We start from the raw sequence: 13,263 nt of genomic DNA, 5'->3' as shown, positions 1-13,263 counted from the left end.
GGGAACAGTTTAGCCAGTGCTAGAGTTCATTTAAAGCATACATTTGGATACAAAGTGATCCCTTTCCAAATGAACTGAGGTATTATCAATTTGATTGTGCATTTTCTAGACTGTTTATTGTTTTTGGTCCCATCAGTCAGGAAAAATAATCTTATATGAGGCATTCTCTTTAAGCTGCTGCATCTGCAAGCCACTTCACAAACTGCCTCAACCCCAGCTCCTCATTTCATGCTGTATCTGAATGTGATAACCTTCATTTGATAGTATTAGTGAAGAACAGATGAGAAAAATGGGAAATGAAAAATGGGAAATGGCATGGGGTGGAGTTGAGCCTTGGCTGCTGCAGTAAAGAGTTTAGCCTTGCTACCTGGGGCATGTGCTCTTTCAGGTGTAAAAAAACAGAGATAAAAAAGCTTCTTGATCCCACACGTGCAGTTTCTATGCCCATGTAACCATGGCACTCAATATTGAAGCTCTATACTGATTTATGGAGGGGCTTCATAATATAACTAACATAACTTCCCAAATAACTGCCTGGATGATGCTGAGTGGTGAGACTTGTTTCTTCGATTAGTTAGCAGTGAAACAAAGTGAAGGCAGCCTTAATCATCCATCCATTTTCTTCCACTCATTTGAGGTTGGGTTGCAGGGGCAGCAGTCTAAGCACAGAAACCTACATGTCCCTCTCCCCAGCCGCATCCTCCAGCTCATCTGGGGGGACCCCAAGACGTTTCCAGGCCAGCCGAGAGATATAATCTCTCCATCATTTCCTGGGTCTAACCCGGGGCCTCCTCCCAGTAGGATATGCCCGGAACACCTCACGCCCGGGAGGCATCCTAGTCAGATGCTGAACCACATCAACTGGCTCCTTTTGATGCGGAGGACCAGCGGCTCTACTCTGAGCCCCTCCCGAATGGCTGCACTTCTCACCCTATCTCCAAGGGAGAGGCCAGCCACCCTTTGGAGGAAGCTCATTTCTGCTGCTTGTATTTGCAATCTCATTCTTTCGGTTGCTGCCCAAAGCTCATGACCAGGTGGTGAGAGTGAGGGTAGAGACATAGATTGACCTGTAAATCAATAGCTTTGCTCCTTCTTTAACACAACAGACCAGTGCAGCATCCACATCACTGCAGACGCAGCCCCAATCCGTCTGATGAAGAGCTGGTCTAGCGTTCCGCGACCAGGACAAAAACCACATTGTTCCTCTTGAATCTGGGGTTCAACTAACGGACGGACCCTCCTTTCCAGCACCCTGGCATACACCTTACCAGGGAGGCTGAGGAGTGTGATCCCCCAATAGTTGCAGCACACCCTCTGGTCTCCCTTCCTAAAGATGGGACCACCACCCTGGTCAACCAAGACAGCCCTATAACATCCAGAGCCTTCAGGAACTCATGGAAAATCTCATCCACCCCAGAGGCCCTGCCACCAAGGAGTTGTTTAACCTGTTAACTGGCCGCACCAAAATCAACAAAAACGCCTGAAAAAGCATACCCATATTAAATCAGCTGCTGTTCTTGAAGTCTTTGGAGTACATGCAAAAGCTTGGTCTCTTTGTGAAGATGACAAGCTATATTTTTCATTTTTGCAGTCAAAAATGCTTTAACTGTAATTAGTATGTAGCTATTAAGTTTGGAACACAGAAAAGTTAGACAATTTTTGCCTCGCCTAGAGTTCATGTTTATTTTTATGTAACTACACACTGAGTGTTGAAGGTATGGACTGGAAAATAAAATGAAACTGTAGAATAAACTCTTGTCTCAAATTTGATCAAAATATCACAAAAATCTTCTGTTTTGGACAAGTTTTTGTGTGTTGATGTCCAGGCGATGTCCAACTGGTGCCATTTGGAGACTGCAAGTGGCACCAATGGGACAATGCCTTATATACAAACTTCAAATGGCTATAACTCCTCAATGCTTCAACATACAGTCATCAATGAGGACTCTAATGAAACATAATACAAAGGAATCCTCTGCTATACACAAAGTTACTGATAGTACAAATTAATTATAATTATAGACATATAAATCAGAATTTGCCCTAATTTGTAAAAGAAGGAACATGTTAGGTCTTCATTCACAAAAAACCCCAGTCTATTTTCAGTGATTCCTTCACATACCCAAAATAAATAAATTGTATACTGATCAAAAGTTACAGTAAATGTAAACACTACATATACATACACTAAAAAAACACAATCCTCCCAATAGTCCTTTTCTGATACACAACTTAGAACGTCCTCCCAAACAATTACCCCCACAAACACAGAACAACTTACACAAAGCCCACATAAAGCTTTTTCTAAAACTTTAGACACTTACTGGTCAAACAAAGCTCTGAGCCATTGTCCTCCTCATCCTGCCGTAATAAAGTTAATAAAGACCCCCATGAAAGCCCCATCGAGACCTATAACAACCGTCCCTGCCCCAAACACTGCTCTTGTAAATTTCCATATGTAAAGCACACACAACCGCAAACAAACACACACAATATCAGTGGCAACATAACATAACATAACATAACATAACATACATCTTTACATCTAAATGGCATATAATATGAGGACGAGCTGAGAATAAGAAGAAGAAGAAGAAGAAGAAGAAACAGCCTTTATTGTCCCACAGAGGGGAAATTTGGGTGTAACAGCAGCCGCAGTTATTATAAATATAAATAAAGATATAATAATTCACACTATTAAGAAAAGAATATATATAAAATCAACAAACAATATTAACCTTAATACTACTAATAATAATAACACTATATACAATGTGCATGATGTGCCGGACTATTTACAGTATAAAAAGTTACATGTACCATGAATCGCCTTCTGATTAACAGCTGTTCATTCGTGGGATTCTGCAGCGATAAAACCGGCCGAATCAGCGACGAAGTCCTCTAATAAATAATAATAACCCACTCTCGTAAGTCACTTTGTCACTTTGTTGAAGAAATATAGCTTGTTTTGAGATATTTATACAATCTGTTAGTCAGAAAAAGTACTGAAAACACTGTTGAGGTCACGACGGCGCACAGAGTCTTACTTCCGGCTCGGCTTTGCGCACGTAGTACACACTCATTGTACAGCAACTTTGTGGATTCATGTGAAAACACACCCCAAGGTGCCATATACCCACGTGTCAGGAATTTTACTGATCCAACTCACCACCAGATGGTGATCAGTTGACAGCTCAGCTTAAAAAAAGTGATCATTGACCTGTCGACCTGCGACCTAGGGTGTCCTGGTGCCACGCACACTTATGAATGTCCCTATGTTCAAACATGGTGTTCGTTATCGACAAACTGTAGTTTGCACAGAAGTCCAATAACAAAACACCATTTGGGTTCAGATCAGCCATTCCTCTCAATCACGCCCCTCCAGGTCTCACAGTCGTTGCCCACGTTAACGTTGAAGTCTGTCAGTAGCCTTAATCATTCTTAAAATAATCCCATTTAAGGTTAAATGAATTTCCTGTCTTTGAAGCAGCCATTTTCACTTCATTCCTATGAAAAGACAAAACACTGCACGTGTGTCACTCATTGAGTAAAACAGACATCAATTCCAAAACCCCTTCACATTTTCTGTGTTTGCTTTTGTGTGTCAATATGGGACTGTAACCTTGCCTGACTTTGTGTCTGTATATGTGTGTGGTGTTGTGTGATTGTGTAACCACATATTTGTCTGAATTATAATGCTCTGTGGGTGTGAGAAAGTGTTGTGTAGCTGTGTGTGTGTGTGTGTGTGTGTGTGTGTGTGTGTGTGTGTGTGTGTGTGTGTGTGTGTGTGTGTGTGTGTGTGTGTCACTGCCCCAGTCAACCCCAGGGGAACACAGTCTTTGTTTGCGTGAGGGAGTTGGAAAAGGGAGAGAGACACAGAAAGAAAAAGATAGAGACAGGGAGGGAGCGCAAGAGAGCGTTATCCCGGTCACCCTCATTAACCATGAGATAATTCCAACTTCGTGTGTGTGTGTGTGTTTGATGATGTTACGTTTTTGGATCCATATCAAATCTGCACTCGTATGTTCTACTCGTGCATGCGTGCGTGCATGTGTGTGTGAGAGGTCTGCTGAGTCACAGTCTCCCCCCTCGGCAGTCGCTGCTCTTACAGAACAGATCATTATACAGGAAAACACAAAATCCCACTGCTGCCCTCCCTCCGTCCATCTGCACACCTTTCATCCCTCCTTCCTCCCTCCTTCCTTACCTTTTTCCCTCATCTCCTCTCTTTGATTTATTCGTATCATCTTTAAAATTATCATCTGTTTCCCAGGAGACGTTCCTTCAATTTAAAATAAGCTTTTATTTTGTATGATTTCGCTCGAGCTCTTCTTTGGTTTAAAAAAGCAGCACTGCCATCAGTAGTGTGATTACTTATTGAGATTTAACTGGATGAACACTTCAGTAATTTTTCCACTTCAACATCATAACACTAACTCTCTAAATAGATTAGATACATACATGAGCATTTCTTCAATGTTGCTCATGCTCTGAAAACGTGAGACTGTGTCATTAGTTAATACATTTGTTTAAGCACTTGAATTACAGCAGAAAGTCTGTACTTCAGTCACACCTTCTTGGTGCCTGCGATGGTGCAAAGAGGCAAAACTACAAAACAATGTTTCAATGTCCAAATGTTTTTGGTGTCCATGCATCAAGAACCAAAACTGCCAAAAGAAAAAAACGAGAAATAAAAGAACACAGTGGAGTTTTTAAATACTTCAAATATTAAATAAATGAATGCATTAATAAATTTATTGTGATATGACTGATATTTGCTTTAATTGACATCTGCATTTATTTATTTGAGGCATTCAAAGTTTACACCTGACCCTTGCGTTTTAATTTTTAATTATTTTTATACAGGAGACAGTCGAGTGAAATTTTTATCACTATAAACTAGGGGTGGAACTCAATTAAAAAAATTAATTGAATTAATTAGAAGCTTTGTAATTAATTAATCGCATTTTAATCACATGTAAATATTTAACATGAGAAATATTAATTTAAGTTTGGTTGATGAATAAATCAATATACATAAGCTTAAACTTCAAAATGTTGTTTATTTTCCCACCAGTCTACTACACAGACCAATGAAGGGTGGAAGTGCTCCTGTGATAAGCAAACTCCTGAAATTAAAGTTAAGCATCAACTGGATAGTTTTATTCAACATTAATGTCTCACTTGTTATAGTTGGAAATTAATCATTCACTCAGCTGTATTCCTTGATCTTGAAATGTGTTATGCTTGTTTTAACAGCTTATTTTGAATAAAATAATTAAACTTAAACCACAAAAAGGAGAAAAAGTTTGTTCTCCGTTTAACCAGCTGCTTTTTACACAGCTGTGCTTCGCACTCACAGTTGCTAGGCGACATGAGCTACTGAGGTGAGGGCAGGTGACGCTGATATGAAGGCTAGCCGTTCACTTCCGGCCTTTGCGGTCTGAGTGGTCTGCAAAGGATGTGGGGCGGGTCCTTCGAAGGATGCGGCCCCTGAATTTGGACATTGTGCGTCGATATAATCTGTATGCCTGGAATTCGTGCACCGAGAAACGTTCCACGGTGCAAAGTGTGATTAAAATGCGTTAAAATTTTTAATTCGTTATTTTCCCCGTAATTAATTAATCGAAATTAACGCGTTAAAGTCCCAGCCCTACTATAAACACATTAAAATGCAATTTTATATCCACTCTGTGTCACCGTCTAACCAGAATCTGTTTGTTTAATAAACTGCACCAGTCTGAATTCCCACAGTCAGAAGTTCAGTAAAGTGATTAAAAGATTATGTCACTATTGCCAGAAAAACATGCATAAGCAGAAAAGACTATGAGGAGGGAAATTTCACAGAGAACATCTATAGATCCTCCACAACTCATCTTTACCAGCATCCAGGCTATTCTCAGTGCTGCTGTAATGTGGACACCTCCTGAGACTTTATCCCAGTCCTGGTTCTTATTCACAATAAGTCTCTATTTTCAGATCTTTGTCAGTGAACAATAAACGGTTCCAAATCCACCAGTCCTCTGGTTATAGTGTGTGTTCACTGTCTGCTTTCCTGGTTTGATTACCTGATGAATTAGTTCATGTATTCAGGACTGTCAGCCATCAAGCTTTGTGCCGGTGCTCAAACACACCACATAGCCACAGAGCCACCAGCTCATTTTAATGTATTTCTGTTAGTGCTGTTGTTATTAACATAATTAGAGGTAATGGAGTAACTTCTGTTCCTGAAGTATTTATGTAGAGGGGGCTTTAGATTCAAAAATACCTGTTAGAGCAATCCTTATTAATCATAATCATCTAATTTATTAATTAATTTATTGATCGAGCACGTTAAGTTAGGCAGCCCACAGAATCAAATTCACCTCCTACTTCTAGCAGCTTCTCTGCTTCATTTCATGACACTTATATATTTTGGCAAATCTCATACAGGGCCCAATATTTCAGCAGCTTTAGCTCACCCACCATTGCTGCTGCCTCTGCAAACTGCTTTGCAACCCACCTCTGTCCCAGCTTCACAGCTCATTTGTGACTGCATCAGTGTCACATCACTGATGTCTGACCTCACATGTTTAATAAAGATTACAGTTGTCTTTTGATGAGTGACACCTGACCAAATTCTGTTTCCTGTGCAGAACTCGAGGAGTCCCATAAGAAGTGTCACCCATGCTGGTACGCTTTTGCCGACCATTACCTGATTTGGGAGTGCTGCCCCTTGTGGCTTAAGGTGAAACAGCTGGTGAAGATCATGGTGATGGACCCCTTCCTAGACCTGGCCATCACTGTGTGCATCGTCCTCAACACATTGTTCATGGCCATGGAGCACTACCCCATGACCGATGAGTTCAACGGCATGCTCACCATCGGAAACCTGGTAGGAAATAAGGATGGATGAATGGGTGGATGCTTCTGATATAAAATGGTGGGAAAGCATGGTTATTAGTGGACATATGTACATGAGAGGCACATGCACAGGTTTGCTATCCAAAAACTGGTTTAATTTCACCCAAAACAATCACAAAAATTACATGAGAATACAAAAGTATAAAAATAAGCTATTTCAAGAGTTAGCAGCTCAAAAAATGCTGCTTAACAAAGCAAGAACTCAACAAGCATAAATGCAACCTAAAGAACAGCAGGGAGGTAAAGGAGGAAAACCACAGGGATCATAAAGAAACTCATTTCCTCCCATGCTTATAACAGATGGTTTATTTCACCATTGAGGCCTCTTCATTTGAACCAGCTCCACCCTCTTCCTCCTCCTCACTCAGTAAACCAGGAATGAGAGCAGCACCAGGCAGGTTTATCAACCAATTAATGCAGCTTATGAAAGACAAAACAATGGAAACCATACCACAACTTTTACTTTAAGGACATTGTTCTTGGTTTCTGATTTGCATCTGGATTAATTTACCTGTAATGTGTTCAGTGAGGTGGATTGTATCATATTTTCTCTCTCAGTTGTTGAATTGAATGATTTGGTCATGTCTGAGAGCATCTTGCCAACTTCTCCTGGAAGAGCAGAGGAACCTCCTCACCGGCTGTTTACAAGCAGGTGTGGAAGCAAACTTCGGGCAAGTTGACAAGACTGTGACATTTTCCAAAGTGACAAAGAGCAAGACGGTTTAGGAAACCCCATCGGACAACTTTAAAACCTCAGGATTCAAAGAGGAAAAACAGAGACTCGTTTCATCGCCTTTCTAGAAAAGTGTGTGTTTGTGTGTGTTTGTAAAAAGCGAGGTGGGTTTCAGTATTAGAGCTGACAGAAGCGGGTCAGATAGCTTCAAACCACCATGACTAACTCCACTGTTTGAGCCTGCAGGTGTGCCAACTATCTGACAGGAGCTGATAGGTTGATGCAATATGGTAATTGGTTCACCTGAGGTGTGAAAGGCCCTCAGCCAAAGTCAATGTGCTGATCACACCTGTGCACACACACATACACACACTTGTTTCTGTCCAGTGATGTCAGGTTTCCTCAGCTCACGCTGCAGGCAGAAAATGGAAATACAGTTTATAAGTAGAAACAGGATTTGGGCTGCCTGCAGGAGGGGTTCAGTCAGTGGGACCGGGCCCGAAGGCGGGTCTCTGTGTGATTATAAGGGATGCTTTTATCAATGCTATGATGCTCCTGTATTCATTTTACTGTGTAAACAACCAATTATTCCAATGAGTAAGTAAATAAAATGATCTTCAGTTCAACAAAGAGAAAACAGCAGCCCTGGTTCTCATTTCTGATTGGTTGTGTCCACCAATGACCACTCCGTCTTTCGGTTTTGTAGCCAGATGAGTTGCCCTATACTGGTTGGCCTCGTTCACATGTAGGATGTAGCCTGTGCTTATTTGATATTCTGATCTTCATGCAAACTTCGTACAACCAACAGTCACTGGCTTTGTGGTGATTTAGATTAAATATTTGTACATGTTTTGATGATGTTTGGAATAACTGTGTTCATTTGCTCTTTAAGAATCTTAATCTCATGCAGTAACTGAAACTTGCATGTTCTCCCAGTTCCTGCATGGGTTCTCTCCAGGTACTCCGGCTTCCTCCTACAGTCCAGAGACATGCTTGTTGGGTTAATCAGTGATTATAAATTTTCTCTAGGTTCTGCTGTCTGTTTTTATGAGTCAGCCCTGCACTGGACTGGTGGCCTGTTCAGGGGTACCTTCCCTTTTGCAAAATATCCCAAACATCCAATAAGAAAACCCATTATGGGATGGATGACTGTTTTACCTACGCCTACACACTCGTCCTGCCTCATAGTTTAACTGGTGATTTTAAGGGTTGATGGTTTTCTTTGTCTTTGCTGAACTCACGACCTGTCTCAGCTGCACCTCACCAATCTTTATAGGATGGAGCAGGCAGAGCTGATGGATGGTAGCTTTTAAGTAAAGTTATTGATTAGATTTATGTACTAATGTTGAAAATGTTCAGCTGTTCAACTGTTTATGTCCACATGTTCAGACAGCTTCAAAACCCCCAAGGGACATGGTGTAATCAAGAACACGAGTTGTTATATAATATCCCTGTATGTTGCTGTCATCTTGCCTCCAGTCTAATGCAGCCGTATACTTTTGCAACGTAAACAGTTTGAAGGGTTAGGGTTTCAGCTCAGAGCCGTTGAAGTCTCCGATAAAGGCTGCGGCGTCACCAGGATCCGATTGCACTTTGGAGTTGCAAAGTTCTTTATGTGCTAAAACCTCTAATCCTCACAGATGTTTACATAGCATTTAGCTAGCCTTTCTGACAGACAGGAGAGCCTCTGTTGTGTGTGTCTGTGTGTGTGTGTGTTATGTAAGGTAGCATGTAGAGGATCATGTCAGGTCAGTACTGTGCTGACAGAATCAATGTCAGCTAATGCTTTGAGTTTTTGTTGTTGTTCCTCATGTTCTCTTCAGCGTTGCTCTCCAGCTTTAATACATCAATATTTCCATGTGTGCAAAGATCTATAGAATACATACATTCATACATACATACAAGGCTGTTATCCACAAAGTCGCACTTTGCATCAAGGGCACAGCCTGTCCTCACTGTGCTTAATCTCTAATGTCTCTGATCGTGGAAGCACACAGTATGGCCTTAGAGAAGCTGGTTTTCTTGGAGCCTGAAACTATCCCTTTAATAAATCACTCTGGTTGCTGTTTTTTGTGCACTAACTGGCCCTGACCATTTGGCACACGAGACAGTGATGCGTCTTCTAAACCATGATCTGATTCTGTTCTGTTGTTAAGCATTTGACCAATGACAGCTAGGATAGGCTGCAGCAAGAAAGAAGATGGATGGATGGAGTCTGATGCGGACTAGCAGCCAAACCCATGGCAGATCAGCTTATGGATCCTTCTACACATGCAATTTGCAAATACTGGCTATACCATTATAAGATTTTTTGATTGCCCATAATTGCATATCTGCAAACTGCTTTGCAACCTGCCTCCACCCTAGCTCCTCCTTTCAGGCAGACTAAATCTCCTATTTCTGTTGGCATTGGTGCCTGCTGGCGGGGCCTTCCTGCTGCTTTCTATGCCTGTAGTTTTCCATATGTTCACATAGAAAGGAGAGCAGCTCCCATAATGGAGCCATACCACCAAGTATAGTAAAGTACTGCAAGTATCTTATTTTTGTTGTAGTAGTCCTGACCAATGTTAATTTTGACAGCAAATTTTGATTTAGTTTTAGTCATAGTCTTTTGACGAAAATGTAATTTAGTTTTAGTCATAATTTAATCATCTGAATAGTTTTAGTTTTAGTCTAGTTTTAGTCGACGAATTATTGTACGAATATAGTCGACTAAATCTACAGTCGATTTAGTCGACTAAAATATAAAGAGTGTAAAATGTAAATGCTTTTTCTTCACTTCCCTTGAATTAGTTGTTATACACACTTACACAAAATTAAACATTTATTAAAATTTATGGTGTATTATTAATAATATTAACATTAGCGTTTCACCTGCTTCCCACACACCTGATCATTAACACCACCTTACTGAGATAATCCGAGCATTTTACAGCAGGACGCTCTGAAAGGTACAGGGCAGTGTTCAGGACTAAGATTATAAAGGCTAATCCACCGCGGTGTGGAGATTTTCTCTAAACACAAACTGGGAAAAACACTTTACCCTGCATGACATTAAAATGCTGACCTTTGCATGGAGATCTGGGTGACTGGTTTGCAGATGTCGTTTAAGATTTGTCTGTTTTTACCCGAGATAGTCGCCCCACATGGTTTACACATCGTTTTGTTTGTCACAACGTCAAAGGCCAAATGTGTCCATACATCGGCTCTTCTCTTTCTCCTTGCTGACATTGTTTACATAACTTAGTTCTATCGGAAGTAACGACCAATCTCAGGCTAGTTTGGTCTTCCTGGGTTTAGAGCAAATTTGTGCAACTGTGCGTTTGATTGGATGTTTTCCTAACTTTTGCCGCCCTGTCACAAAATTAAATCAGTTCTGATTGGATGTCGTCCCCGCCAAGCATTTTCTTTTCGTTTTCATTCGCTGATGAAAGTGTCAATTAATTTCATTATCGTTTTTATCCTTTTAGGTAGTTTTTATTTAGATATCGTCTCGTTTTCGACATGAAAAAAAGGGTTGTTGACAAAAACTATGACGAAAATATTTCATCAACGAAACTAACACTGGTCCTGACTGAACTTTTAGTTGCTCTGATAATGGCACCCTAATGGCCACAATGTTAGCATCACGTACAAAACGTAGAATAATCTATATTCATGTAAGGAAGTTTAGGAGAAAATGGGAGTTGACTAACGTCAGTACATTAACCCATGTAACTGCCACTGTCAGCAGGTAGCAGTCTTACTGATAGCTAAACACACACTTTGGTCACTGGATTCATCTACTAGGAGTGATCAAAAAGTCTTGAGAAGTCTTCAGTCTTCCATCCGTGTCCAGTGGAGAGGTACCCTGTTTCCTACTCTGCTTGGAATAAATTGTTGGCTTCCTCAAACTCATCCAACATCTGCACTAACTGCAGTAAATTGCTTTCAGATTCAGGGGCAACTCTTATTTAGCTCAAAGCTTCTTTCAGTGCTTGTTACCATCAATTAATTTGTAGGTTTCCACCACAACATTCACCTTCTGGGTTTCAGCTCTGACAAGTCAAACTCTGTAATCCCCACTGTCCAAGTCCAGGATCACCTCTGCAACACATGAGGACTTAAACACATTTTAATGAATTTCTATCCTGAAATTTTAGTCCAGTTCTTTTCTCCATCCATTTAGCATGTGGGTGAGAAACAATCTGTTCGCTCTAATGAAGGAAGATGCAGAGAGGACAAAGGTGTTTTTGTGGTGTTTTCTCACAAACACAAACACTCACAGTCCTCTACTGTAACCTGTCTAATGTGTCAGCACAGTGCTGCCCTTGCTAACAGGCACTAGGGCAGTCCTGGGAACACTAAAACTCAGGGCTGGAAGATGTTTTTGGACTCAAATTAGCTTCTAAACAGAATTTAGAAAAAACTTTTTAAAAACTGATGAACTTTGGACCTAAACAAGCAATTTATCATCATGAAATTCACGTGGCCTTAGTTTCTCTGACCAGCCGAAAGCTGTCAGCCCCAGTATGTGTGTATGTTTGTGCATTACTGTGTGTCCTGGTGCTTACTCATTACATCTGCCTGGTTGTGACAAAAATAATCACGTGTCTCTTGCACATACAGAGTCCATGTCATCCTCTCAGTGCTGATGTTACTGTTATTACTGAGTGCTGATGTCGACATCCCTTGTTTGGGAGCCAGCAGCATTCACATAGACACAATAACACACACACAGACACACATGCACACACGTGTATACACACCCACACACACACACACACACGCTTACTTGCTGGCCAGAGTAGTTTTCATCCTTCAGTCAGTGAATCAGAGACTTTGCCTCTGCAGAAACACACACAAACCTCAGACCTTAAACTTACCAACCACACACACACACAGACACACATCACTCCCAAACGTAACTATTTGGTCTTCTGGCTGAGCTGGATCTCAAGGTAGCTGCAGACCAGGATCTTACCCCACAGAATAACACCACTAACCACAGCTTGTTTCAAAGAGCTCACCGCTGGTCGTGCATAATAAAACATTCATAGCAAGCTTTTCTAACTGATCCCCTCTCATTTGGAGTAAAATAAAGCACTACTGTGATTTGGAGATGATTAAGCTTTACTTAGAAAAGTTCAGGGCTGCAGTGTATGCTCAGATGATCTGGTGAAACAGATCCCAGATCTGCCTTTAAGACCCTTTAACCTGGTTAAAAAGAGATGGATGGTAGTCTGATGTATGACGCTGCATCTGTGTTAGAGCTTTGGCTGCCGCCGTGTTGTTTGTTGGAACCATAAATAACCATATTTGAATGAGAGTGCTACATCATCTGCTAATGCTAGCAAACTTGGTTGACTTTTTATATCAGTGTCGTGAGCCAGTCACTAAAAGGACCCAACCATGCAAGACCTGAAAACAGCTCTGCAGTAAAAAAAAAAATCTTTATTCAGACATACACTTAGGTGTATGTCTGGGGAATGAGTGGGAAGAGAGTGCTGAGTGCAAGGACCATTTAGAGTCCAATAGGTAATTTCTGAGAGAGGGGATGACTAGAATGCTGTAAGGATCCCAGAAGTTCCAGGGGTCAAAGGGCAAGCAGGCTGGCAGGCAGGAGAATGACGGCCAGATGATATCCAGATGTTGAGGATTCCGTATTCGTGGCGGCAACAAAAGTGGAAAAGGGACGACTCTTCAGC

The 13,263-nt window shown here is 41.1% G+C and overlaps 1 protein-coding gene across 1 annotated transcript in view; it reads left to right on the top strand.

Moving 5' to 3' along the window:
- LOC115799203 (sodium channel protein type 4 subunit alpha-like) overlaps window positions 1-13,263 on the top strand; it is a 330,533-nt gene that overhangs the window by 173,119 nt on the left and 144,151 nt on the right. Inside the window, exon 16 of the mRNA XM_030756224.1 lies at window positions 6,636-6,874. Coding sequence (XP_030612084.1) covers window positions 6,636-6,874 — 239 coding nt within the window. The remainder of the gene's footprint in view (window positions 1-6,635; window positions 6,875-13,263) is intronic.

Source organism: Archocentrus centrarchus, chromosome 20 (genome assembly GCF_007364275.1).
Source record: "Archocentrus centrarchus isolate MPI-CPG fArcCen1 chromosome 20, fArcCen1, whole genome shotgun sequence".
In the NCBI taxonomy this organism is placed as follows: domain Eukaryota; kingdom Metazoa; phylum Chordata; class Actinopteri; order Cichliformes; family Cichlidae; genus Archocentrus; species Archocentrus centrarchus.
Note: the sequence above shows the minus strand (reverse complement) of the source record. Positions and strands in the feature narration are given on the sequence as shown.